The 27881-nt window shown below is 41.6% G+C and overlaps 1 protein-coding gene across 1 annotated transcript in view; it reads right to left on the bottom strand.

The window, feature by feature from the left end:
* The window catches only part of DGKI (diacylglycerol kinase, iota), a 121375-nt gene that overhangs the window by 23778 nt on the left and 69716 nt on the right, over window positions 1-27881 (bottom strand). Inside the window, exons 22-26 of the mRNA XM_010566252.1 lie at window positions 26542-26611; window positions 25007-25047; window positions 23279-23406; window positions 22576-22701; window positions 5115-5140 (exon numbers count right to left, since the gene is read on the bottom strand). Coding sequence (XP_010564554.1) covers window positions 5115-5140; window positions 22576-22701; window positions 23279-23406; window positions 25007-25047; window positions 26542-26611 — 391 coding nt within the window. The remainder of the gene's footprint in view (window positions 1-5114; window positions 5141-22575; window positions 22702-23278; window positions 23407-25006; window positions 25048-26541; window positions 26612-27881) is intronic.

A 27881-nucleotide genomic window follows, 5' to 3' on the forward strand; every position in this document is an offset into this window, starting at 1 on the left:
AGGACATTCTGCCTCCAAGGCAGGAGCAGATATTGCATAGCAAAGCATTTTGCTGTATGGGATAGAGCTGCCACTGCCTTCCATTCACACGCTTGTTCACTCGCTACCTTATAATTCATACAGCAGTTCTCTCCATCCAGAGGGACATCTAGAGACAGAATTACACCTCCCAGTCCAAGCTTCCAGTCTGAACCTAGGCCAAGCAATCCCTGTGGAAAACTCTACTAATAGAGGCTAATTTGAAGGTCACCATTATAAACCCACTTCACTCCTAATGCACTCCTGGCTCTACACAAATCCCTCCTAAGGGCAGAATATCCTGACTGGATGACTCTAAGTATCATCACGGAACCACCATCTGCCAGAATCTGAAAGACCTTTGAGTGTCGCTGTTCATCTTTCCGAGCAGAAAAATTGTCCCTCATCTTCATCTGTTGTATAATATTATGACATTGTTATAACCAACTGTCTCCAAAATTTCTCCTTTGAATATATTTGCCTCTTGTCTTAATTTCTCAGTTGTCCTCTATTCCCTCATTAAATTGGAATCTATTGCAGAAAAAAAAACCCCAAACACAAACCCCGAGTTTAATCACAGCAAAACTTGCTAGAAGTTATGTTGATGCAGCAAAAAAGCATGTCTGCTAGAAGCAAACAATGCAAAAAGCCCAGTTTCAGGGTTTATAGAGAAACAAGAAGAGCAAGAAAACAGGGACATAAATGTTTGGAACTTCCTGTCTCCAGATCAGAATGCAACTCAGATACATAAGGATTAAGCACTGGGGTTGACTGCTACTTGAGGTGCATTAGTATAGCCACTTAAAACTTTGAGTAGTTCCATCAAAGGCAAGGTTCCTCTGTTTGAAGTTAGGCAAACCAGTATTGAGCTGCATCAGCTCCAAGTTGCCATTAGATAAATAACGTGCCAACGTCCACACACCATTAATAGCACCACTCAAGAGTTTGTTGGTATGTTTTTCAGAACACCGAAATGGAAATGGAACTCATTGTACTTTTTTTGAAGAGCATTTCCCTCAGTTGCTCAGGTGATGATGAAGAACAGCCAACTCGGTCACACAGGGTAACCAAAGAATGGTAAAGATAACCCAATGAAGCTAGACCAAAGGTAATGTAAATTGTAAGATTATTCAATGCATTAGCATAGTTAAAATTTGTAGACAGATTTCTGCAGGCTGTCTGTGAATAAGAGTGGGCAAGGCACAATCTAGCATACATACAATGTACAGTGCAATACTGAAAGGTGCTAGATGAAGGAAGGGTTTGGTAAACCTCAACCATTCACCTAACAATAATCAGGCAATGACTGTGTACTGGCCAGGCGATGCATTAGAAGTCTGCAAGTCTGCATTCTCGTCACAGTACTAGATCTGATCTAGAAACAATAGATATGGTTTCTTCAATAACTTCCAATAGCTTCAGACCTCCTAAGCATAAGACGGGGATTTTTATGGAGAGAAAGTAGAGCAGATGGTACCATTCACTAAGAGGGGAGCTGCCTGTCCCCTCCGTCATGACATCCACCAGGTCTTCTGTGGCCTTGCCACTTGCCCATTGTTGACCCTCAGCCAAAGACAGACCATTGCCCTCCAAGGCTGCGGGGCATGTAACTGCACCAGGGCCCACGCAGCTGAGCAGGTAACCCCTTTTGTTCTTCAGAGTCATCACTCTAATCCCCTGGCTAAACTACTGTGCTTTGGTATTTACTTAGTTTGTTCCATTTTGTCAGTCAGTTACGGAATTTGGGGATTAGGGGTTTTGTCTGCACTGCTTCTGGTTTGTTGGGGTTTTTTTAATTATTAAAAAAAAAGCAGATGATGATTTCACTCTTTAGTTATGTATTTCCTAACTACCTGTACCAAGAACAGAGACACAAACCTGTTAAAATCTTTAAAAGGTTTGGGTTTTTTCTTTTGAAGTTTGGGATTTTCTAGCAGTACTATTTCCCTTTCTGCACCGATTAAAATGGCTCTGTTTTGTAACTGATAAAGGTGCCCTTAACACGTGTCCACAACAAGGAGCATTGTGTGCTGTTACAATTGTTCAATAGATGTCCAGTCCCAGACAGATGGTGCTTTATCCTCACCCTCTCTTCAAGACAGCATAATGCATTGTCCTGTCAGGGATTAATGGAAGTGCCACTCACATTTGATGCTAATTCTGGTAGCAACTCTGTTACTACACTACAGATGCTACAGCTACTGCTGGCAACTAATGCTTGAAGCAGGCAGCACACACTGGAGGAGAAGCAGGACATTCAGAAACCAAAGTGAGGAGCACAATGCAAGAGTCTATGCAGAATTCAACTTCATGGTCAAGGGTAAAGAGACATTTGAAAAGGAAGACAAGGATGGTGGAAAGAAGAAAACACAGAGAAGCAGTAGAAGAGAAATGGGGACTGAAGATTAAAGCAGACAAAGCGAAGATCAGGAACCAAATGGGAAGTTAAAACAAAAGACCCAACACAACAGAGAAAGTGCCTTTTCTCAGTAATGGCCAACACATCACATCATCAGAAAATCAGCACTAGAAATGTGCCCCATAATAGGGAAGAGCAGCTAAAACACAGCACATAGAGTGATGCCAGTGAGGATACGTTATTCTACAGTTGGATCTTATCCCACTGTGCGCCCCAAAGTATTACTGCCTTATAAAACTATATATGAATGTTTAACATCTTGAATGGGCACACAGTTGAGTACTCATTGTTAATTAAAATAAGAGTCTCAAAACTGACTCCTGGATACCTACTCCAAGAAAAATATACCAGGAGAGGTCTGCATAAAGACCACAAAAGACAGGCCAGTCAGAGATAAGTTTTCAGCTGGACCCTCTATTTTTAATTTAGATAAGAGATTTCAGAACCAAGACTAATTTGAGATGCTTCCATACATGCATGAAGTGGACTGAGAAGCACCTGGGCTCAAAAGAGCTTGTGCTACAGCACTTTTTTCACATTTTCCTTCTGGTACTGTGCTCATTTACCATGGTCTCTATGTGGCATAGCGGGAGAGAGGAAATCCAAGCACTGGACCTCTCTTTCTGAAAAGTCACTGGGGCATGGAATATCTTTTTTGTGTTTGAGAGAAGCTCCTACATATTTATATGGATGACAAATCTAGTTAGATAATCCACGGTCACAAAACACAAAACTTCTAATAACTAGCACTGTCGCATCACTAATTGGTTGAGGGAACATAGGACTTTCACTCTGCATTTCGGAGGAGGTTTCTTATGGGAGAAAGGGAAGAGAGGGAAGGAAGAGGCTATTCAGAGATGTTTATCAAACCTGAAAAGCCAGAACCTGGCAGCAGATGGTAGATGGCAAACAGGAAGATTTTGTGAGAAACTAGAACAGTATAAAAATAGTGGAAAGAAGGAAAGAATTATAACAGCAGGAAATGCTAAAGTTTAAAGATACACAAGGAAATACATTACACTGTCTGTTACTCCATTTTTATAAATGGAGCAATAGAATAAATGCAAGGGAAATGAAAAAGCAAGAGCAGTCTATCACTAATAAGCTTATGCACCAACAACCAGCCTGAGTCCAGGTCTTGAAATAGTATATTAGGTGATAATGTTTTCAAATTTCTTCTGACAGTTGGAGAAATGAGGTATACTGTCAACTTCTCACAAGTCTCCAGTAGTTTATACCAAGAAGCTGTGGTCGTGGTAAAAAGCAGGTGAACTATAAAACAAGAAGACTACCTCTAGCTCACAAAGTCAATGAGCTGTAAATCACAGGAAGTTGGTAGGGTACACCAGGAAATTAAAACTGTATACTTCTGCCATTCTCATGCTCTTGTTTGTCAGGGGATCAACTGCTGTTGGACACTGGGAATGGACTAGATAGGCTAGATATATCTTTGGTCTGACATGTTTGTCCATTTTTATGGCTTTCTTTATAACTTTCTTTACTAAGAAATGACACATGAAGGACATGGAAGAGAATTTATTAATGATGTTATGTTTGATAGCCACTATACTGGACTAAAAAGATCTTGGCTGGAGCCAAGGACAATGTAGGTTGATATCTAACTAGTCACTCCACATTCCAAGTGAACATACTTCAGTGACACAATTCCAGGGTCAGACCTCCTTACGTTTCCATTTGCAACAGTCCTTACTATTCCCCATCTGGACCTTTCTTGAATAATCCTTATTGTATTGTCCAGAAATTTTGCTGATTGTGTAACTGCATACAGATTGAATGCCAGAAGAAAACAGATATTTATTTATTTTGTGTCCAAAATAATATTCCCGATTCAGAGCTACATAATGAACTTTCTCCTCTCTGTTACAATCTCCCTTTTTTTTTTTGCATTCCTTGTGCAACTCTGCCAGTGCAATTACCACCTCATTTGTAGTACACTTCTGGATTTCAGTACCAATGCAACCATAGTTTAATGTACTCTAGAGGGATATTTATACCACCTAGCTCTAACCACCTAAGTTGGTCAAGTTATTAACCAGCTAGTCACTGCAAACTCCCTCTTTAGTCCATAGGGAAAGATCAGATCCTTCAGTCTCCTTCAGACCACGCATATTACTATAGCCTGCAACTCTTGCTACTCACGCCATGAGATTTTTACATGTAGAAGCTGCTAGCTGCACTAAATTCCATACTGCGCTACCAAACTGACTTTAGTGGTAACCCAAGCTAACGTGCGTTCAAGCCTCTAAAGCATAATACAATCTCCTCTGCTACGAAGGTGCTGTCCTATAAGAGCCATAAGAGATCAGCCCAACTTCACAAAAACCATATATCATCCTTTAAGCCCACACATAATTTTCCATATGTGAAGCCCTATGCAATTGTGTGAATAAATTGCAAACACTTGCAGTAGTTCCATTTGGCTGAGCAAGATTCATTTTACAAATAGCTCAACACAGGCTTAACTTTCGTCAGCCCCAGCTAATCAGCTAGATAAACAAGCACTTGATGTCTAGGGGTGAACAACCTCTGAGCAACATCAAATTTTCATTTTTACAAAGTAATTTTTCTCCACCACAACTGTGTTAAAACACAGCTTACTAGTTAGTCTTTAGTCTCATTTTTAATATGCTATTAGTATCTATAAAACAGATCTTACCTTGATCTTCTGAAGAGACTGGTGACCTGGAATAAAACAACAAAGTCCAGTCAATCTTTGGTATGAAAAGGCCACAAATAAGGTTCAACGTCATTGTGGGAAATGGGATATAAGGAATTTGAAGGTTTTATTCTTTATTCCTTAGAAGAGAGGGCTGGAAGCATCTGACAAGAAAAGAGCAGAAAAGGGCAGAGACCTACTCGAGCAGCAGGTTCTGCAGACCAGAGTGGCTGTATGGAGTCACGTCCATAAGGCAGCTGTCAGCTGTGCTGTTAAGCACTCATGCCAAGAGTTTCTATAGGTACTTGGCAAAAAACTTATCTGCTACCATTACTGTTGGAAATAGCTAACATTACTGATGAGAAAGCCCTGATCCTCTAGAGATTATTGAAGGGACCATAATTAAGTGTGGGACAGGAGAAAACCTCACAACTAGGGGTGGTTGAGGAAATTACAGCTTCATAGGAACTCACAGTCATTAAGGTGGCCATTTTTCTTACCATGAGTCAATGTAGTGGCTTGCATAAAACACTAGTCATAATTAATAACACTTCATGCCATCTTCACAAAAGCAACTTAAACAGACACACACACACACACACACACACAAAAAAGTCTGCACAGATGTAAATACAGTAAAAAGCAACATAACAGCAGCAACACAAGAGTTACAGGATACCCTAACCAGTGGCTTAAGCCTCTGATAATACTCCAAGAGAACGAGGGGTTGTAAATCGTGAGGGACCTCTCAGTGCCCCTGCTGATGAACAGAAGGGCCCCACTGAATTCCAGGGATTTGTGTCACAGCTCCCATCACTAAGGATCCCAATCCTCATCGTTTTGGTCAGCACCCACAACAAAGGAACATAAAGAGGTGTAAAGTATTGGCCCACCATTTCTCCCTTTGCTGCAGTAGCTTGGCTTAGCAAAACTGGGGCTAACTGTACAGCCAAATCTGGGATGTGCCTTGGTTATTTAGACCAGATTGACACACATAGTGGATTAGACGGTTGCCTCAGCACTTCCCCAGCAAAGATTTTTCAACTGCATATATAGCCTTCCCACCCAGGTAACAAGGAGTTTGTTCCCACAGTGAATGGGGCAACCCGTGCTTCCTTTCCAAGATATATTTAATTTTGCATCAATGTATAAAAATAACAAATTACTAAAGATTTAAAAATGTTAGTGTTGCCAGCAAGAGATCAAAGCTGACATAAGAAAAGCAACCACAAAGGGGTGAAGGGAAAAGAAGGAACAAAGGGGAAAAGAGCACATGTATATTTAACTGAGTAGGCAGGGGATGAGTGTTGGGGGCGGAAACAAGGGTTAGAAACCCTGGATTTAGAGGAATGAAGAAGCTCAGGAAGGAGTCATGATATCATTCCGTAACAGGGGTCTGAAAATAAAGGTTGAGGGATTATAGGACATCAGAAGCAAATATGCAAATAGGTAGATGCAAACAGGAAAGCTGGAAAGAAAAGAAGGAAACTTTCCTAATGAGGTATGCAAATTTTTAGTTTCAAAAAAAGAGAGATTTGCAAAGAAAGAGAGGAAAGAGTTACAACACAGCTGGAGCAATGGTCACTGTGAAAGGAAAAAATGTGATTGCCTAATTACGATTCTGACTGTGCAAGAAGCCAATGTGTCTGTATGGATCAGAATTAATTAATCCTCTACTCCCATTAAATCCTTTGATTGCTGCTGAACATCCTAGACATGTATCCTGCTCTGCTGCCAACCAGGCCAGCTCTGCCCTTGCACTTCCAGCCGTGTCTGTAGAAATACAGTAGGAATGCGGGTAACCCAGAGGATTAGCAGGCATCACCAGGACTCTGTCCCACTGCTTTCACCAGTTAGTTACAGGCCTTTCTCCACAACCCCCAGCAGAAGGCCTTCTGAAGGTCAAAACTCAACACACAGTGTTTCCTACAAGGTTAAACAGTGTAGAACGGGCCATATCAAGAGGTACAAATTTTCAGGTATTTAAAAATATTTTTACATGCAGGAGTCATGCCAGGTTCCTTAGCTCACATATCCTGACTCTCTACCCATTGCTAATGCAGTATCCCACAGCATCAGTAGAATTTATTCCTCTGTTTTGTTTCTTAATTGCACAGTTTCATCACTTTTCAGATCTTTATTTGAAACAGTAAAATAAACACTACAGATTATCCTATAATTTGGCTCTTCTTTATGCCTGGTAAAACAGATGTCATTAGTTCCTTAAAGCATCAACAACAGGAGAGACACTATTACAATACCACTGCCTTCTCGATTAAAACATTGAAGGGAGGGATGAAAATATCTTTGTGCATATTTAGTGTGCCCCAAATTAGTAGGTATTTTTCAAAATACTACTGCCACGTACCTTTGTTGCATGCCTTGAACACAAATGTTTGAACAGTAAGAAATCTGACAGGTACTACTGTTGCTACTAGCAGTGTTTTCATTTAAAAGGCTTCATGGAACTGTGTAGCCTGGTATCCTGAGAAAATAAGGTTTATATAATCAGAGCATCTTGATGTGTATGTATGGCCCTCTCTGCCTCACCCCAATAAAGTTTGAGCTTGTTGGCTCATTTCACCCATCGTTAACAGGGGGGTTGGAGACCCAATTCCTGCTTTCACAAGGAAACAAAATAGCAGAAGCTCAAATTTTTTTGACATAGCTGCAAAGCCACAAAGAGAGGTTTTGAATATCTCAGCCACAGGAAAACCTCAATGAGAGCTTCCACCATTGGAGATACCAAAGGTTCAACCACAATAAACTAGGCTTCCTTTGTTGCACTACTGACATAAAGTATTTTGGCAAAGAGTGGAGAGGACTCTCAAAATTCTCCTACAATTTCAGGCTGGATATTTTAGCAGGGGAAGGGATTTTCCAAACAGTCCAAGTACTGGCCTAACTACACCAAGGGGAGTCCTGCTTGTAACTATAATGTAAGGAAGTGAGGCTGCTGAAAAGTCCACACTAATAGTGTTGGGCATTTTATGCATTGTCTGGTCTACCCCATGCTTATGAGAGGCTCTAAGGGAGGAAAGAAAGAAAGTCTAATGACCTGCTCTAAACCACATACACTCACTCCACAGCCACAGGGGACTCTCCTGACAGCAAAAAAATCCAGTGGATGCTCATATTTCCGGTCACACATCTTTTTCTCAGGTCTGTAAGAAGTGTGAGGGATATACTGTGGCAGCACTGGTCACCAGACGAGTGTCCTGAGAAGGGAGGATTCTCAGCTGCTAACATCCACGCAGTAACCACCTATCTAGCGCCTGTCAGCTGCCCTCCTAATATGATTCTAGCTGTGTGTTTGACTGTCATAAAGAAGCAAGTTATCATTCTCACAACCTCCATGCCTTAAAAAAGACTAGAGACAAGTCAGAGATACTTCAAGAAGAACTAATAAGCTGCCAAGATCTGTGGTCCCACCTGGGTCAAAACACTTTGCCAAATAAAATCTTGAAAAAAAATTTAATTTAGTTAAACTAAACAAAACAAATCAAACCCCTGAAAACCTTCAGGAAAAGGTTCAGGCACTGCAATATCCTGTTCTTGGCCATTTCAGAATGGAATCGCTTATTTTTTATAACAACTGTTACTTTTTCTGTTTTTATCTTGGTGTAAAATGAACTTGTAGAAAGAAAGGCTTATCAAACCCCCCACCTCCCCAAGAGAGTAAAGACAGGTCAGATTGTCTATGACTGGCTACATTTCCAGAATCATAACATTAAAGTAGGTCTTCTACCAACAGTGCTCTTTTCCCATGCATAAGCGTGAAAAGGAAGCCCAATTTCAAACATTTTCACCAAAGGCATTAATCTGGCTTTTCTCCTGCCCTGGTTTGACAGATGCTTCACAAAGAGCTATTGCTGTAGTGACTAGTTAAGGGGAAGACAAATATTACTATGACGATCGGGAAGGGGATCAGAAGGGAGGAGGAGGGGAAGTACGTTATCACCTCCATTTGCTTTCCATGTTGTTTGTACCCCTCCTTTTGCTATAGGTCCCTCAGTAGTGTCCTCCTCCTGTAGCAGAGTGGTGAGCTCTACTCAGAAGAGATAACAGCACTTGCCAGCCTCAGTCTGCGAGGGGAAGGTGCACATTGCCTCTTCCACCACTCCCTATGCAAGCAAAGCAGTACCTTTTCTGCTTAACACAAAATGCACAAGGATTTCCCAGAAAATGAGGTACACAGATTTAGAAATGCCTAAAATAGCCTGAATAGTAACGTAAAAAGCCCCTAGTCACGCATTCACTAGAAGCTTCCAGCAAATGGGAAGACTTATGATAGTGAAGGCATGAGACATGCCCACCTAAACCAGCACTGTACCTCAGAGTTAATGGTCTGATCCAAAGCTCACTGGAATTTTTCTGCTCACTCTTACAGACTTTGGATCAATTGCTGGCAAAAATCTAATCCACAGTATAGCCAAGACAGCTTTTGGTGTCATGCAGGCCTTCCCCAAACAGCCAGACACTCACAGCTGTTTCCAAGTGCACTCTCCAATGTGCAAGCACTAGATTTATTCAGCACTGGAAGGGTGGAAGAGGGAATATTCATTTCTAAGGAGGGAAGGGCAGGGACTGTCACAATTTCGAGCCTAGTCAACTGAGGCTTAGGAACCTAGAGAAATACAGCCAGCCTCCAGCAGATGAATTCTAACAAAATTTCAGCAAATGCGTACATTATTCATGAAGACAAAAGCCTCTGGAGAAACAAACCCGGAGCTGATGTAAAGCAGCTATTTTAATCAATAAACCTGTAGCAGAAACCATCTGCACCAGGCCTATTTAAAACCATCCATTTACAATTTAAAGGCCAAATAACAATCTGTGTGCAGCAATTCTGCTGGTTTTTATGACCATTCTCCCTTTTCCCTGCTTAAGCAATGTATTTCTGCAAACTTTCTTATTCAGTCTGACAATAGCTGCCTGTGATGAGTGGAGGGAAAGAGCTTTCAGATTAAACCCATTCTTTCTCATTTCATCTGTACATTTCTTCAGAAATGAAAGTGGCATCCCTATTGGGATTTATTCATATATTCTCTGTTTGTAGTAAAAGAAAATTTTTAGCACATAAAGTATTTTTAAAATAAAGGTGAGGAAACCCCCTCATTCAGCAATCTGCATCAACACCTGTGGGACTGGTGAGTCCCCTGCAGTCCCAGCTGCAGAAAGTGACTCATATCTTACTCGCAGAAAGACAGAACTGCTTGCTTTCTGGTCCCTCAGCACGTCCTTGGAGGGACCCAATAAGAGCTAAAGATAACGCTCAGCCGGGGCATCACCATTTTCTGCCATGGCACTTGAAAAATAAAAGCCTAAGGATTACTGAGAGCTTCCCCACACTTTCAATTTGACCCTATATATGCCCAATTCAGTGACTTTGACAGGCTGAAGAAGTGGGCTAGCAGCAACCTAGCAAGTTCAGCAAAGGCAAATGCAAAGTCCTGCACCTCAGGAGGAATAAACCCATGCAACAAGACAGGCTGAGGGCCTAGCACCTGGAAAACAGCTTTGCAGAAAAAGATGCAGGGTGTTAACGGAGCACAAATTGAACATCAGTCAGCAGAGTTCCCTGCGACAGCGAAGGCCAATGACATACTGGGCTCTATTTGCAAGAGCACAGCCATAAAGTAGATGGAAGTCATTTTTACCCTCTACTCAGTACCTGTGAGACTTGAGAACATGACAGACGTTGACAAACTGGACCGAGTTCCACAAAGGGCCACGGAGATGGTGAGGGCATGTGAGGAGAGACATACGAGGAGAGGCTGAGGGAGCTGCGTTCGTTCAGTAAGAAGAGAAGGCTCAGGGGAAATCTTATTGCTGCCTTCGACTACCTAATGGGAAGGAAGGTATAAAGAAGACAGAGCCAGAGTCTGCTTAAAGAAAGAAGAGGAGAAGCAACGGTCACAAACTGGGACATGAGAAATTCAGATTGGATATTAGTAAAATTTTTTTCACCATGTGGGTGGTCAAACAGAGGAACAGGTTGTGCAGAGACACTGCTGAACCTCCAGCTTTGCAGATATTCAAAACTTATCTGGAAAGGCTATGAACAACTTCATCTAACTGGACCTATTTTGAACAGGGGTTTGTATCAGATGACCTTCAGAGGTCCTCCCCAACCTAAATTTTTCTGCAATTCTATGATTCTCTCTACAAAGCTTTCTGCTTTTACTATTGCAGCTTTCCTGTCATTCTTTCCTCTCAAGTATTTCTCATAGACAATGGCCATACTGTCTTACACGTGGGAAAATGCTGACTAGCAATGCTCCCTGAATCTAAAAAAATTCCATTCAGGTTATTTATTATTTTGCAGAAATCCATTTAGACATGTCCTGTTAATCTGTAATGACAACCTGAAGAGCCTAATTTTTTCTAATTCTGCTAAAGGCAAAGATCAGTACTTTTTCTAGCATCTCTGTAGCTTCCTTCTGCAGCCTCAGCCTTTACCTGCACATAACCCATTGCCTCAGGCTGTTCACAAGAACTCCAACATACAGGAATGTAGCTTGGGGCTTTGTAGTAAAACAAGGGCAGCTCAGATGTATTCCTTGCTGTGTCTCAGGCATGACTGTGTTCCTTATATTTTTCCATATCTTTTCTCATTACGGTATAACTTTTTATCTCTTACCATTTCTCTGTCCACTGTAGAATGCTTTGAATGAAGGCTTGGAACACCACAATGCAGCTATACCTGAAGCTGTACTGACACCCAGAGGAGTTGCCTGGGAATTGCTGCTTAACAAGGGAATAAAAGATTTTACTGCAAAATCAGCTGTAAACCTTAACATGCTTAACCTTGATTTAAAAAAGAAGAAGAAGAAGAAATGAGAGAGATGTTCTAACATGTTCATCTTGAAAAAGACAGTTCTACCTTGGAATCAAGGTCAAAACATGACCTAAGAAAGTTGGCATGTAATTTCCTTGAAAAAGAAGGTATTTCCAAACAACCAGCAGGATCACTGTAGGGTGATCAGGGGTTGTTTGTTGTTTTGGTTTTTTAATACTTGGCTTCTCTTTCTCTTATCACCACATGACACCAACATATCTCAGGGGAATGCAAGACATTCATTTTGAAGAGGGCCTGATCCAAGCTTCTTTGAAATGCTATTCTTCCATTTCCAGATTTGAATTAAATCTTCAAAATCCTCGCTGACCTACCTGTCAATCACTTGATGAATTTGGGGGGCAAAAGACAAAGGAAAGGCAGTAGCTGAGGTGGCTCTGATGCTAAAAGAAATAAAGTGAGATCTAACGACACCATGTAATACTTTGGCAAAACAACAGACTGCATGTCAAGGGACTGCATGCTGTGTGAAACTGCTCTTTATTAAAAAGACCTGGGACAGGAACTAAAGGGGCTGGGCCTATACACTGCTTTAACATCCTACATGAACAGCAGAAAAAAAATGTTAGGTGCAATCAGGTAACAAACCATCTGACCCCTTTTCTCAACAACAGATCTGGGTACTTTTATTTTTTCCAGAAAAAGATTAACCCAGAGATCATTTTGCTATGATTTTACCTTATGAATTATATGACTTTACCTTATGAATTATATATATGACTAACTTATGAATTATTTTTGTAACCACAAAGCCATGACAGCCACACTGCAAGCACATCAGATATACTCTGATTCAGAAGTCATGTCCCCACTTGGCCCTCAGGCTAGATGGAAATGAAGCACATTAGCTGCTTAGTATCTCAAAACATCACCCAAATAATCTTAGGCCAGTTTGGGTTTCTAAACAACCTAGAAACTACCCTAAGTGGTGTGTTTGTTACCACAAAGCAAACCAGTCACTCCTGATAAATAGCCTTTAGTGGTTTGAGGAGGAGAGAGGCTGAAACACAGGAATCCCTCAGAAACAGATTCTTGCAATTATGTTCAAAAATAAGTGGCCTGATTTTAACAAGTGGTAAGCACTAAGCAATCCTCACTTGCTTGCCAACTTTCAATAAAAAAAAAAAAATCACCTCAGTTAATGTGCATAACACACAGGTCCTTCTATAATCCTAGGCAGAGCAGAATTGCTGAGCTCTTTACACCCCTGCTATAAAATAATTAATGAAGAATAAAACTTATAATGGGAGTTTCAGATATGGTTTTGTGCTGCACTTTCAGACGCCTGGCGCAGAAACAAGAATCTAGAAGTCAGGGTTACACTGGCTCCAAGCCACCTCTGGCTCTCTGATTTCAGCTCTTGGCACAATTTAGCCAGGTCCATCTGTCCCTACTTGCCCATGGGCACCAACAGTGCCAGGAACCTCAGCAAGGCTCTGTGTTACAGCCCCGCTCCTCATGTATTTCCCTCCCTTGCACACACCTCTGTGCCAGAACTGCTAAACGCTCGCTCAGTCTCAGCTACCCAGACAAAGCTGGGGGTTTGAGTGCTCCTTTCCCAGCGCAGAGGAGCAGCAGGCAAGCAGGGACGACTTTTCTCCCTCCCCATTGGAATGCTTTTAAGCTTTCCGACGTTTCTCCTCTCACCCAAGAAATGCTTTGGCAGGCATTTTAAGAAGAGGCAGTACCTGCTACACCCTTATATATAAGCCCGCAGCTGGGGGACAGGGACACGTACCCTAGACATGGGAGAGCAAGGACAGTCCCCTGCAGAGCAGCCATGCCAAGACGCACAACCAGGGGAACACGCTGCCTGTCCCTCAGCAGTTCTCAGGCAAACCGGAGAATCTCCCCAACCCAAGCATATTAAATCCAGCCCACGTTCACAGGTACTTTCTGTTTCAAGCAACATTTTCTAGAAGAAATAAACTTCTTTCACGCATACCTCCACCAAGCAATAAGAGCTCACCAATATATTTTTCAAGCAGCCCTAGTGAAAAACCTCACTTTTTGTTCAATGAGTCAAGTGAAGGCTCAGGTCAAAATATTGCTCCTAGCCTTATCCAAACACCCTGAACTTTGCGGGTCTAAAATACTAAATTGCAAACCTCAAAAGGTGACCTATTTTCACATGACTATGCTTTGTCTCTAGCTTTTTGCTGCATGGTACTTTGACACTTTCCAGTTTCCAGCCACAGCTGAAATCCAAACATGCAGATATCTGAAGAACCAGAGAAAGTTAGCAAAGGTTTGACTTTTTGGAGTTTAACACTGTCAGCTCAGGTGAAGTAGTACTTCTGTGTGATAGTCTAGAGCAGTTATTTTACCAAATCACATTTCTCTTCTCTTTGCAAGCCCGTTAAAAACTAGAACTTAGGAATACGAACAGAGTATCAATAAATACAGTCTGAATGCATATCATGACATGTCCTAGTGTGAAAGCTTGGACACATTATGTATTCCAATGTGTGTATTACATATGTACAGGACTGTGTTTCATACCCGTGCCCTGAAGCTTAGTAGTTTTGGCTTTGATAAAGCAGCTTGGTAGTGAGAGCACATTAAGAACCAGTCTCCTGTCTGAGCAGATGGCAGCTCCTTATGGCAGGGACAGAACACATGGACACAGGCTTGCTATTCCTGTGCAATGCTCAGAAAACTAGGACTGGGATGTTTGGGGTGTTTTTTTTTTCTTACTTCAACTCTTACAAATAAGTAACAAGTACACACAAATACAGACATACATATTACCTAAAACTACAAGGTTCACTTCTTTTCTAACTTTTATTGGACTGGAAGCCTGCTGTGCTGGAGGATATTCACCTTATATTTATACCAGTGCTTAATGCAAGCCCAGAAGAACACATGCTTTCTTTCTGTTGATCATACTATATCACCCCAGTAAACCCAGCTAGCCCCTCTTCCAGTGCCTTTAATGTCACTGGGGGCCATAGGTCTGCTGTTTCCACTCCATAAAGCTACAATGGCATCATCAGCTCCACTCTCTCCTCCACCCTTCTCTTGCCAGGTGCAGTTACCACGTGCCTGACGCTCACAGGAAAGCAGTAGGCCCTAAAGATCAAATTATCAAATGTCATTTTCTTTTACCCAGCCAAACGGAAAACAAAGGTACAAGAAGTGACTGTCTTGATATGTTCCCTGCCTTCTTTGCTGTAGAGCTTCTTTACTTCTCAGCACAGATTCTGCTTCTCAATCCAAGGGCTAAAGTAAGCAAGCAAGGATGGAAGCAAAGGAAAAAGGACAAAGAAAGAGTTGTAACAAGAAAAGAGAAAAAAGAAACAACTCTACTGCTTCAACCTTGGCTATCAGCCAAAGAGTGGAAAGCAGATTTATAGCTGTTATGGTAAACCACTTAAAGAAAACCAAGGCACCAGCTATCTGTACTTTGTCAACGTTAATTTTATCCTTTAAACACACTCCAACAAAAAAACCCTTACATTCCACATGGAAAACTCTTTTTCATCCCCTTATCTACTGGAACTATTCAGAAAGCATTTTCAAGCTAGGTGGTAGTTGACTTTTTCAACATCCAGGTAGGAAGGTCCCTTTGTCAAGCACATGTGTATTCTGTTGCTTGAAATCTCCCCAAGGAGAAGAGGAGAGCTGGACTGCTTGCATTTCCCTTTTGAAAAGCAGGGTGCCAGTCAAGAAGCAAGATGTCTCTAAAGAAGCCAATTTGTAGTCTCATGGTGTGGGGGAGTATTTTGCATGTCACTATCTGCCAAAATAATTTGTCAGCAGGGTGAATTTCCTCAGCTGTGCATCAGGTGTTGAGATGCTACAAAAATCATTAAGAGCCCTCAGAATGAGGGCTCAGGGGCAGGTGAGCGGGAAAAAAGGAAGCTAAAATCCCACCCAGTCCACTCCAGGGAGCTACATTCTGAATAATAAAATTATTTGTTAATAAGTACTGATGAGGAAAAAAAACATCCTACAGGATGCACTGCAGGATGTACTCTTTTTCCACTGCATATGGAAGGGGCAGCAACACAAACCCACCTCATCAGATGTGCCTACTGTTGTTAAAACCCCTTAGCAATTCAGCACCTCAACAGCAAAGGCTGGAGACTTAATTCTGGAAGAAAACAAACACTATTTACATTGCACTCACATACACAAATAAGGCCATGCACATGCAAATCTAAAACAAATTCTGATTTCTTCCTTTTCCAATTACAGTTAACAAGAGCAGAAGCAAAAGACAGTGTCTTAAAGCTCAGTACTGGGAGAGGGGGTTCACAGGATGATGTGTAAGTACCAAATACTAGTGACTGTCACAGAAATTTTAATAAGTAAAAAGCATGATTTTTCTACACCCCAGTTCTCTGTAGATAAGGCCAGACTTCAGCAGTAATGACATACATTTTCTACTAATTAACAGACGAAGAGGTGATTAAATAAGGTTTTCCATGTATTCAGTCACTTAAAGGCGACACAAGAAGTTGTTGAAAGTTCGTGTTAAAAAGTTTCCAGAACCACCTGATTCTTGCTGTTTGCAAAGGTCCCTTGGGTCTGGTGGGTGCAATCACCGTAGAGCCATGGCTCATCCCCTGACATAGCAGGGACTGTTTGCGGTAAAACTTTCCCCAGTCCTGCTTCCCCATCTTCAGACATGAGAGCAAAATGCCAGGGTCTTTCCATGCCCAAAACCAACCCTGAGATGGTTGCAACATGGCAGAAGTAACACAAAGCCTCTTGAATCCTGAGTTGAGAACATCTGTTCTCATGTTTACCTCACATACAGTCTGTACATCATATACTCAGGATATACTAATAACATACCTCATGCAGGCCAGTCTTTGAAAAGATATTTTGGTGCCAACATTCCCCTCCATCCCCTGTGCTTTTAGCATTGTTTTCCTCTCTAAACTGTGTTCCTTTTTTCTGCCACTTTTTCTGAGTCAAGGTGTGTCTACTAATCCATTCATAATCTACCAAGACACGTCCAGGAGTCCCCTCTTCCTGGCTATGACAGGGATGAACATCACTAGAACTAGAAACATTGACTGGGAAAAGAGGACATAGATTAAGTGACAATGTGGGAGGGGCTCAAAAGTAACTTGTGAATTAATGTTTGTCCAGGTAAAAGTCTCATTTCCAGTTTCATGACAAATCATTTGACAAATTCATATATATTCTGTATCTACAGTTGTACTTGAGGTTGCTGTATAAGCAGCTCCAGAAGGAAAAAGAAAACTTCTAGAAAAATTGTAAAAGCTGGACACTCAAATTAGCTTCCAAATAGTAACAGATACCAGAAGCAGTAGCTGTCCTTAAAGAAACTTTTGAAATCCCACAGGCTGCAAAGCAGCACAAGGCACTAAGCAAGATTTTTCTTTGCTGTCAATCTGGAAAGAGTATGAATTTCACTGGAAAGTATTTCTGTCTACAGTGCTACAGTCTCCAGATTGTTCTTGTATTCAATGATTGTACTGCAAAATAAAAACCCATCCTGTTTATGAGTATCTCTGTACTGAACTGATTATACAGAGAATATAAGAGATTCAAACTATTTCCGCAAGAGTTTGTTTTTAAAAACATAGGGATCTCACAGAAAAAACACACTCCTTTTTGTCAGCTAAATTCCACTTTTTAAGAGCCTTCCTATTGTTTGTCAAGCTCATTTTTTTTCTGGGTGGCAAGAAAGGAATTTCAAGGCAAATTATTCAAGCAATGCCAAAATTCTGCTAGATTTTCATTGTTACATTGTAAGTATTTAAGGGAATGAGAAAAGGCAGAAATATATCTTTTCAGAACTGCAGGCACATATCTTTAAGTTTGAATTCCAAAGGAAACCAATAATTATTCCTTTTTTCCCACTGAAAATCTCAAAAAGCAATGAAGGCAGCTAAAGTCTTGAAGTAGATGGAGAGAATTAATATTCACAACAGGAGCATAAAGTACATAAAATTCATTATTTACCATGCCTGGGCACTAGAGTGTAAAAAAAAAAAAAAAAAATTAACAGGTGCCCTCTTTTGTCAAGAAAGTCTCCAGAAATAGGGGTAGGGGAAGATTTACAGCAGCAACTAAAGAAAAGATTTCCTAATAGTGAAAAAATTGTACCTTTCATCTGGAATGTGCGCAAGATTTTAAGTATTGTGACTGCATCACACTGACAATAGTGAGAGCTTTCAAAATACAGGACCAGACCCCACACTGAGATGCATCACTTATTCCCACTTGGTGTCACTCAGGGAACTTGCTTTCCCTCAAAACAATTTCTTATCCATTTGCTATATTGGTTTTTTCTTTCTTTCTTAAAAGTACTTTCCCTGTTTAGCCTATGTTTATCTTTCCCTGAACCCTTCTCAGTTCTCTTTACATTGCTTTTCCTCCTCTTTGAGCCCTCATCTTTCCTTTCACTAATGCCTTCTCCATTTTAATATCACTTTCCTAGCGAGAGGTGGAGAGCTGCTTTAGGCAAAACCTTCTCATGCTCCACTTCAAGGTAGTGAGAGTGGTGCCTTACAAGCTATTTGTAAAAGTATCTAAGATAACAGAAGAGAAAGAAGAGAGAGACTCAAGCATAAACAGACACTGCATTTTGTTGTGCTCTAATTCTATTACAAAGACTACACAGGAGTGTACAGTGAAGATGAGATGGTGATTTATGCCTTCACTCAAATAAGATTTGTTTGAAAGCAATCAGTACTCATCTGGGATTTTAAATAATGGAAAGTAATTTGTCCGGGTGTACAAATAGCTGGTTAAAACATACGCACTTCACTCATGGGGGTTAATCTTATAGATGCAGCTTGTACTAAATCTGAACCAGAAAACTATTTCAGATTTTGCTATCAAAACTGTGCTGGTTTTGGCTGGGGTAAAGTTAATTTTCTTCCCAGTAGCTAGTATGGGGCTGTGTTTTGGATTTGTGCTGAAAACAGTGTTGGTCATTCAGGGATGTTTTCGCTCCTGCTGAGCAGTGCTCACCCAGAGCCAAGGGCTGTTCTGCTCCTCACCCCACCCCACCAGCGAGGAGGCTGGGGGGGCACAAGGAGTTGGGAGGGGACACAGCCAGGACAGCTGACCCCAACTGACCCAAGGGATATCCCAGACCATAGGACGTCATGCTCAGCATAGAAAGCTGGGGAAGGAGGAGGAAAGGGGGACATTCGGAGCGATGGTGTTTGTCTTCCCAAGTCCCCGTTAGGCATGATGGAGCCCGGCTGCCCTGGAGATGGCTGAACACCTGCCTGCCCATGGGAAGTGGGGAGTGGATTCCTTGGTTTGCTTTGCTTGTGTGCATGGCTTTTGCTTTGCCTGTTAAACTGTTTTTATCTCAGCCCATGAGTTTTCTCACTTCTACCCTTCTGATTCTCTCCCCCATCCCACCAGAGGGGAGTGAGCGAGCGGTTGTGTGGGGCTTAGTTGCTCACTGGGGTTAAACCGCAACAAAAACACACCAGGGCAGACTACTCCCTCTATTTAAAAAGTGATGCTGAGTTTTCCAGTGCAAGAGTTTTGGGGAAACACTTGAATTTTTCAAGTCTTCACCAACCTTTGAAATTTTAAAGGTTCACTATCACTAGGCAGCTCCTGCCTATCATGTGCAAATCCTAAGAATCATCTCTTTATATTTTTTTAACTTTCACTAGATGAGCATTCCTTCACCTTTCTACATGCAAACTTGCATCCCTGATGCTCTTCTCACCTTGTACCACGCAAAGATTTCTCTTAAAAAACCCAAAACCTAAACTACCTTGTAACATCTGTACTGTCACACTGATTTCCTGGGCAATGATCTGATTCTTGTGGTTGAGTTAAAACACTTGGCATTTAGCCTTTTCCTTCTTCCCTCTCAGGAACTAGGTTATTTTTGCCTCATAAAGCAGTGCCTGGGTGGTAATACTAGCTAATTAATGTCTATTTAGTGTAGAGGGCTGCAGCCACCTTCCAGCCCCTACAGGCATTTTTATTTCCTCTCCCTGACAGGACCAGATGGCATTTTGGCCAACCTTTGCCCACCCTTCACGAGCCATGCACTCAGTTCAGACAATGCAGCTAGCAGCTTTGGAAACACATTACCATCACAGCTGGACAGATGCTAGAAGAGTGGTTGTTACTGCCCCAAACAATGGGAAAATTAATGACTTCAATTAAAAGATGTAGATTAAACCTCTACCAAGATATAGTCACCTTTTCATTTTTGTATGCTGTTGTGGGTTTTATTTTATTTAATTTTCCAGCTCTCATCACATAACAGGGTGACAAACACCTAACTAGGAAGAGAAATACATGGCCAACAATGAATGTTTACAGCAGGCTATGAGGGAATGGTTATCCCCATCTCACTGCACTATTTGATCACAGGATAAATCAGAATGATGAACCCACTCATGTTCAAAGGAAGAGTCCAATTACACGTTTCAGTGGAGTCAGCCCAGAATACTTAGCTTTTTTCAAGACCAAGCACCAGTAGTCCAAGTAATTGTCTTCCTGTTGTTTTTTTGTATGCACCATTCACACCAATTTGATGTTCCTATTAAGCTACGATCTGCCCCAGCTCCTGGTTACTGCATCAAGATGCTGTTTTATGTCCCGCCCACTCCACACATCAGTCACACATCAAAGAGCCATCAGAAAGGGAGCAAACCATGAAATACCATTAATCAAAAGCCACCCAAAAATTAACTAACATGAAGCTCACTTAATTAAAAACAAAAGCATAAATTTTCTCTCAGAAAGACCCCTGCCTCAAAACCATTACATTCAAATTACTTTTTACCCCAACAGCTTGTGATCAAAAGCAACACCAAACATCATAATTATTTTTAGATCACATGTTCTCTAATTTCATTGATTGAAGTAATTTAAGGGATCCTTCAATTTGCATACTCTGTCTTTTTAGCTACACTCCTCACTTGCCAGAAATAATGACTTCATCTTAAAGAGGTTTTTTTTTTATATATATATATACACACACACATTTATATACAGAGCGATGCCAGAGACATTCTAAGCAGCCTGTAGCCAGGCTATGACCAGCTGTGGTCTAATCAGTTCCTAACATCGGAGGAGGGTCACTCCCAACCCCTGTTTAGGAGAAAAATGACCACTGAGAAAACAGCCCCAGTGGGTCAACTGATGACACTTTCTCTCACAGCAAGTGCCCTCTCACTTGCCCTAATGACAGGCTATAGGGTATTGCTCTTTGAGCTGGAAGTGCTGTACAGTATTTCAGACTAGATGTAAAGCACTGGAAACTGATGACTCTTAAAGGATCCACGAGAACTCCATGTACAGGAGGAATCGTCCCCTCTGTGCTTTCCCAGATTCCTTTTGGGGAATTTTGCTAAAATTCTTTCCACAAGTTTTATTGCTTGATATCCTTTTGTATTTTGCACACGCAGTGCACAGCCTCAAGATTTATTTATTCCACACTACCAACACTGTGCACAAAATGTAAAATTATTCATTTTCTCCTAAGCATCTTTGGCAGAATATCCCCATAGTATCCAAGTTTCTTATGACCATGAAATTCACCCTCATTGTGCTCCTCTAAGGTGAGGTTGCAATATTATCTGTATTCTGCAGCTGGGAAAATGAGAGTCAGAAGGAAGGCAGGCACAAGTTTTCCATTAGTTTTAGTAATACAACCTGAGGCACACAGAAAGCCTATTTCTCAGTTTCCAGCCCTTCACTCTCTTTCAAAGTCTTGTAACGGCCTCTCAGAAACCCAACCTACTTCACAGTGGACATGCACAGAATGAGAAGCCTGTTGTTACCGGCCATTCGTGAAAAGTTTGTTGTAGATCTGCATCATTCAGAAATTCTGTGAGGGAAATGGAGGGCAGAAGGCAGTCCTCCAGAGCAGCGTTCAGCTGCCTTAACTATAATAATACCCGCTTTCTCTGCTGCAATCCCCTGCCTCATTTATTACACACCTTCCAGCTTGGCAGCAAATGAGGCAGTGTCTAAACACACTTCAGAGCTTGCCCACTGGTATAACGAATAATCTGCATCAGCCCAGAACTCCAGGACCAAAAAACTGAGAACCAATTCTAAAATAGGCAAGTAGAATAAGAGATGCTCTTAGACAAATCTGAACATGGCCAACAGGATTGTGGTGGTGGAAGTCTCCTACATGGGGGAATTATCAGCAACGAAACCACTCCTTAGTCATCCTACACTGATAATGGTCTCTCTGGTTCAAGATTAAATGAAAACTATTGCCTACATCTTTGAAAGTAAGCAGCAATTGTAGAGGTTTCTGCTTTGTCACATTGCATCAGAGCTACCTTAAGGGTGAGCGCTTCGGTCTTTCTCATAACCAGGGGACATGCATGTTCCCTTAGCTGGAACTTCAGGCATCCAAAATAATGTATTTACTTTTGGAAACTTGGATCTAGGTTTATTAAGAGTACAGGGTGCCACAGAGAAGAAAAAAAAGGCAAGAACATATAATAATGGAAAAGGAGGAAGAAACAGAAGGAATGACCAAAAGAGAAGAAGCAAAAGGACATCTGTAATTTCAGCATGTCAGCACAATTCATTAAGCTTAAAGGAGCCACTAGGACTTGTCTGTGGTGATGGTGACAGTGCATCATCAAGCAGAGAAATGCAGAGGGCTCTTACTGCAGCATATGTGTCTGGCTGGCGTCCTTTTGTTTGTCAGGTACCTCGTAGTGTGGGGAAATCTTGCCAAGGCCGCTGTCGCTCAGCATCCTCTTTCGAACCGCAGGGTTCCACCGATCTGATATTCTAGGGAGGGAAGAAGGAAGGGAAAGGCATTCAACTCCTCCGAAATTACCTCACGTACTCCGCTTTGAAGCTGTCTAATGCTTACTGGTACCCAGCATTTTTCAGCACACAGCAAGCTAAAATAGCTTAACTCACTATGAGTATGAGACTTTTCCTAAAGATGAATAGGAGCATTTCTGGTCTGCCCAGAGGATGAGAAGAAACAAAGATGTTTCACCATAGTTCTTAAGCACAAAGGGCTTCAGGCCCTTATACAGTGGTATCAGAGCCCTCACCATGCAGAGAAGGGATTTAACTCAATTGATACAGATTTATGGCGGGGCAGATACAGTCGGGGGTGCGAGGAGGTTGAAAAGTGCCAAAGTACATTAGTCCTGCTGTGTGCTCCAGGACACCTAACGCAGTAGATGTTATTCCACTGTCCTTCTGTCATTACCATGGCTGCATCTGATCCTGTCCCCAGCTCCCCGCTTAAGATCTGCCCTCCCACATCTCCCAACCCTTCAGAAAAGGGGACCAGAAAAGAGATGCCCAACTCTAATACGGCTGCTGAAAGCCAGATCCCAGCACCACTCACCCAGAGGCCTGCTCCACTACCAGATCAGGCATTCCTGGTGGCGTCCCCACCTGCTGTGACATTACCAGCTCTGGGTCCAAAATAAAAATCTCGTCCTGCGAAATTTCCGTCACAAAGTGCAAATGTTCCTGTTGAAGTGATACAAGGAACAAATAATGAACCTGCAACATCACTGGTCTCTCAGAGCACCCAGTTGGCTATAGCAAAGCTGGGTGCACGTCAGGGTCTCTGAAGAGCATTCATGCGACTCTGGGTATTTATTTAAGCGCATACAGATACACACACACTAAAACCAATGCTGCTGAAGTCACCAATAAATACTTCATAGATTTCAAGTAAAACAAGATTCCCAACCAGCAAGGTTCACACTCACAGCAACACTTAAAAGGCTGCTACTCAATGACTCTATGTCATTCAGCTGAAAACTGGAGGCCTACCCAAACGCTGAGGTTTGCCTTTCGAAATGAGGACCAACACTTAAGGTCTTGCCCTCTGATAATGGCTGACAGAAATTTTCATTGTTTGGGGATACTGTCCCAGACATCTATTGCTTTTACATTCTGGTTTCACATCTCCGTTACCAAAGCTCTCTTTCTCAGTCCCTCTTTTTTGTTATTGTCACTGAAGGCTCATTGTCCTTCAAAAACCACCGAGCGTGAGCAGGCCTGTCTACACAGGCAAATGGGCAGGAGACTTCCCACCATTTGTGCACTGGGACCGTCACACAGTATTGATCTTTTCCCACAGAAACACAGGGAAAAGGAGTAGGAGGGAAAGATGACCACTTGTACAGAGTCAAGCATTAAAGAAATACAGAATAAGCCAAACAGGGTCACATTGCCCAGTTTAACCTGTAGCAGCATCTTCTTCACCCTTGCTTTCCAAATGTTAAAGTATGACTTGATCAAAGCATTTATATGACTGTGTGCAAAGAATTCCCATGGTGACTACACACAGACCCTGAATCTGGGACCTCTGAACTAAAGCCACAGCTCCTTCTGCTTGAACTAAACCACCAGCTGCTTTTGCTAGGAAACAGTCATATGTTCATGTGATCCAGAAACAGCTTACACAGTTCTCAGGAGGACTAGATACAAATGACCACTGTGTGAAATCAACAGTTTGCACTTAATGCTGAGCCACTAATTGGCCTGTTCCGGCTACAAACCAGAAACACCAAAAGCTCTGTAAAATTTTCAAAGTGTCTTTTAGAAAATATATTCAGATTGTCAAATCTATACCACAGGTTTGAGTCCAATGGAGCTACACGCTGTTTTGGGGTCCCTTGGGAATATTTTGATACAGCTCTGTTTATAATTCTCAACTTGTAACATCACCTTAATTTCCATAGCTATTCCATGTCACACACATGGGATCAAGACTTCTGGAGACTAAAAGCACCAGTAAAGATATAAACTCAAATACTCTGCTGACACATAGATGCCCTTAGTAAGACTTGATAAGGATGACAGATGTAGAAAATTCTGATCTGTACATCAGATTGGTAGTAAACAGAAGGGCAGATGGTCAGCAGATAAAAAAGTTCAGTGAAAAGATAAGAATTACATCAACTAAAAAAATGGCACAGAATTTTTTCCTCTACTTTTCATGAGACATCAGTAGCATTTTTACAGGAGGAACAGCAGATAATTCATTTTAAGCTGCATTTGACATAGATTTGAAAATAAAAAAAAAATCTATAGAAACAGTAACCGAATAAAGATTTACCTGAGATCTGTCAATGCGGTAAAAACGATCAGCAGAAGTTGCTGCAAGACAGAGAAACAACAGAGCTGCAGTGAAGACAATGGTCTGAGCAGAACTGCATGGACAAGATGGGCCAAGCTAACATCACCACCACATAAGATAACCTTTGTGTCAGTGAAGTCACAGTGGTTTCACAAGAACATAATCCGATTCAGTCATTATGTCCATATTCCTATCCCATTAAATGGTGAATTTAAAGGTGAGGCTTAACAAAATTCACTGAAATTATTAACTTGAAATAAATATTTTTAAAAACATATAAAATGGATTTCATGCTTATAATAAGAATTGATTACATTAAAATACATGACAGAAAAAGCTGCATTGTTCCGATGAGTGTATAGCAAGCATATAATGAAATTGATGGGTCTAATAGGATTAATTCAAATTCTGAATCTAAAGAACAATAACATGCTTGGAAGCTCTTTGTAAATCAAATGCATGGCCACAGCTATTCACCCTGAATTACCAATACACTCAAGAAAAATTTATGCTACTCGTGGAAAACACATGAAAATAGGGGAGATTAAGTAATAAAGCACCTAACATGGAATCTGGTCACTGCTAAATAATTTATATTACAAAACTCAGAAGTATTTTATCACCTACAACGTACTTCATCACATGTGATTTTTTTGTTTCTGCTTTGCATTTAGTTTGGCCAGTGAAAACAGATTCGTTCATTCTAGAGTTTGGACACAAGAACGGAGTGATGTAAGCATAGTAGGTTTTGGCACTGCAAGGGAATATCAAATCCCTAAAGGTAAAAACTGAATGCATCTACACACCCAGCTTTCCCCCAAACCCAAAGAGATTCTCAATATGTTTTTATCAATTTCCCTCATGAGAGACAAGGAAGAGTGATTAGAAATTGCCAAGGAGAAATTGGTTTTGTTTAGAACAATAAAAATTTCAGTCTCCCCATGCTGAAACTTTTGCAAAAGCAGATGCCATCCATTTTAACTGCTAATTCCAGTGCTCTGGAGCCTGATGTAAAGCCCAGATAAGCCATCTGCTTTGACAAAGTCTGGGTCAAATACAAGTGCAGGTCTCCAGGGAGTTACATGAAGTGCACTCTTACAGGGAAAGGAAGGTACATTTCCATCACCTAAACACTATAGCACTTAAAGAGATAGAGTGAAGAACGCAGCCTTTCCAGCAGCGGCATGTTGCCACAACCAGCTGAGTCCAGGCACTGCCATGCAGTAAGTGCTGCTCATCACAGCAGAGACACTAGTAAACCAAACCTCTAAGCAGCCTTAGAAGAACATGCCTCCTTGGGGTGACAATGCTACAACAGATGTTTTGATTGCTAGATGAAGGGTTTGTTTCATTTTTCAGAAGGGAAGGGGGGCATGCAGCTCCTTTTTTGCCTGCTCAGTGTAACAAGAAGGAGCAGTTACCCCTCCATGGTAATACTCTCAGATGCATTATCTTTTACATGCGCACCAGAAGCAAGCTGCACGCTAGGCACAAGAGAAGGGAGGTGCACTTACCGTCTAGGAAGCACCATCTAGGAGATAGCCTCTGAACAGAAAGTACTCTGGGGAAAGAGCTTTCCTGGTCCTGGATAGGGCAAGGAAATGACATTAAAAGTAACAGATTTTTTTCTCTTAAAATAACTATTTTCTAGTATCTACTTTTTTCATTTTGCTCTACTGACATTGCACAATGTGCAAAACCTACATAGCCCAAACCCACTGGATTTGCTCCTCACTGACATCAGACCTTGACTGTAATATAGAAGAGAGTAAACTGACATGATTACCTTCAGCCACAGCCTTGGCTGTCCCCTTCCCTTCAGCCCAGCAGTATCAAAAAGCTCTGCATCAAAACCAGCTTTCTCAGCTGTCTACAGACCCCCTTATTTGTGGGGACACAAGAATAGAGAAATGTGAAAGAGGTCAAAAAGATACGCATCAATATTGGGCAACAGCCGTGAACTCTAATTACTATTTTTGTTTCTTGTGTGCCTGTCACCTTGCTTTATTCTAGCTCAGTATTTTTACACTCTTTCCCACCTGTACTGATCTGCCACTCAAAGCAATTGCCCACTTTGCCTGTCCCTGGCGTGACCCAAATGCACATCAGGGGGAAAAACGTTTTTCTCTACACCCAGAGTACAGAGAGCGCAGACCTGGGGACCACCATCGGCCAAGCAAACAGACATCCTACATCAACACCCTCCTGTTCTGGCTAAAAAGACAGGCTCCTTGGGAACTGATGGATGTTATTTCAGGAACAGGCCTTCTTCCCGACCTGTATGCTCCAAGGAGTCAAACAGGCTGTCCCCTTGATTTTTCAGCTCTCACTGAGCTGGAGAGGCAAAAGGGATCTCAGAAAGCAGAGGGTGGTCATGGCCCTACTCCATGCTGCCAGCAGATGGCCAGCCAACTTCCTAGTCACTGGGACACAGTTTAAACACAAATAGATTTGCACAGGACAAAACACAACAGCATGGATCTTGGGCACCCACCCAAAATTTGTATAGAGCCAGATTCTATCCTTATTTACATCTTAAGCAGTAAAATCAGCACATCTGCAATGATGTAAATTCAGGCACATACTAGCTCAAGATTAAACTTTACTCCTCCTTCAGACAGCAGACTACAGAGTGGTATACCAAAAGCACAAGGCAAGAAAAGAAAAACTAGAAGCAATGGGGTGGAAAGGTACCTTTGAGAAAAGTATTACTCTGCATAGAAAACATAGAATGTGAGTAATGTATATGTACATATATTCATAACATGGACATAGACTGGTAAAAACAGACCAGGATATAATGATATCTCATTGGGACTTCTCAGAATATCACACAGAAGCCCAGCACCTTTCC

The sequence above is a fragment of the Haliaeetus leucocephalus genome, unplaced genomic scaffold (assembly GCF_000737465.1).
Source record: "Haliaeetus leucocephalus isolate CR32 unplaced genomic scaffold, Haliaeetus_leucocephalus-4.0 Scaffold206, whole genome shotgun sequence".
In the NCBI taxonomy this organism is placed as follows: Eukaryota; Metazoa; Chordata; class Aves; order Accipitriformes; family Accipitridae; genus Haliaeetus; species Haliaeetus leucocephalus.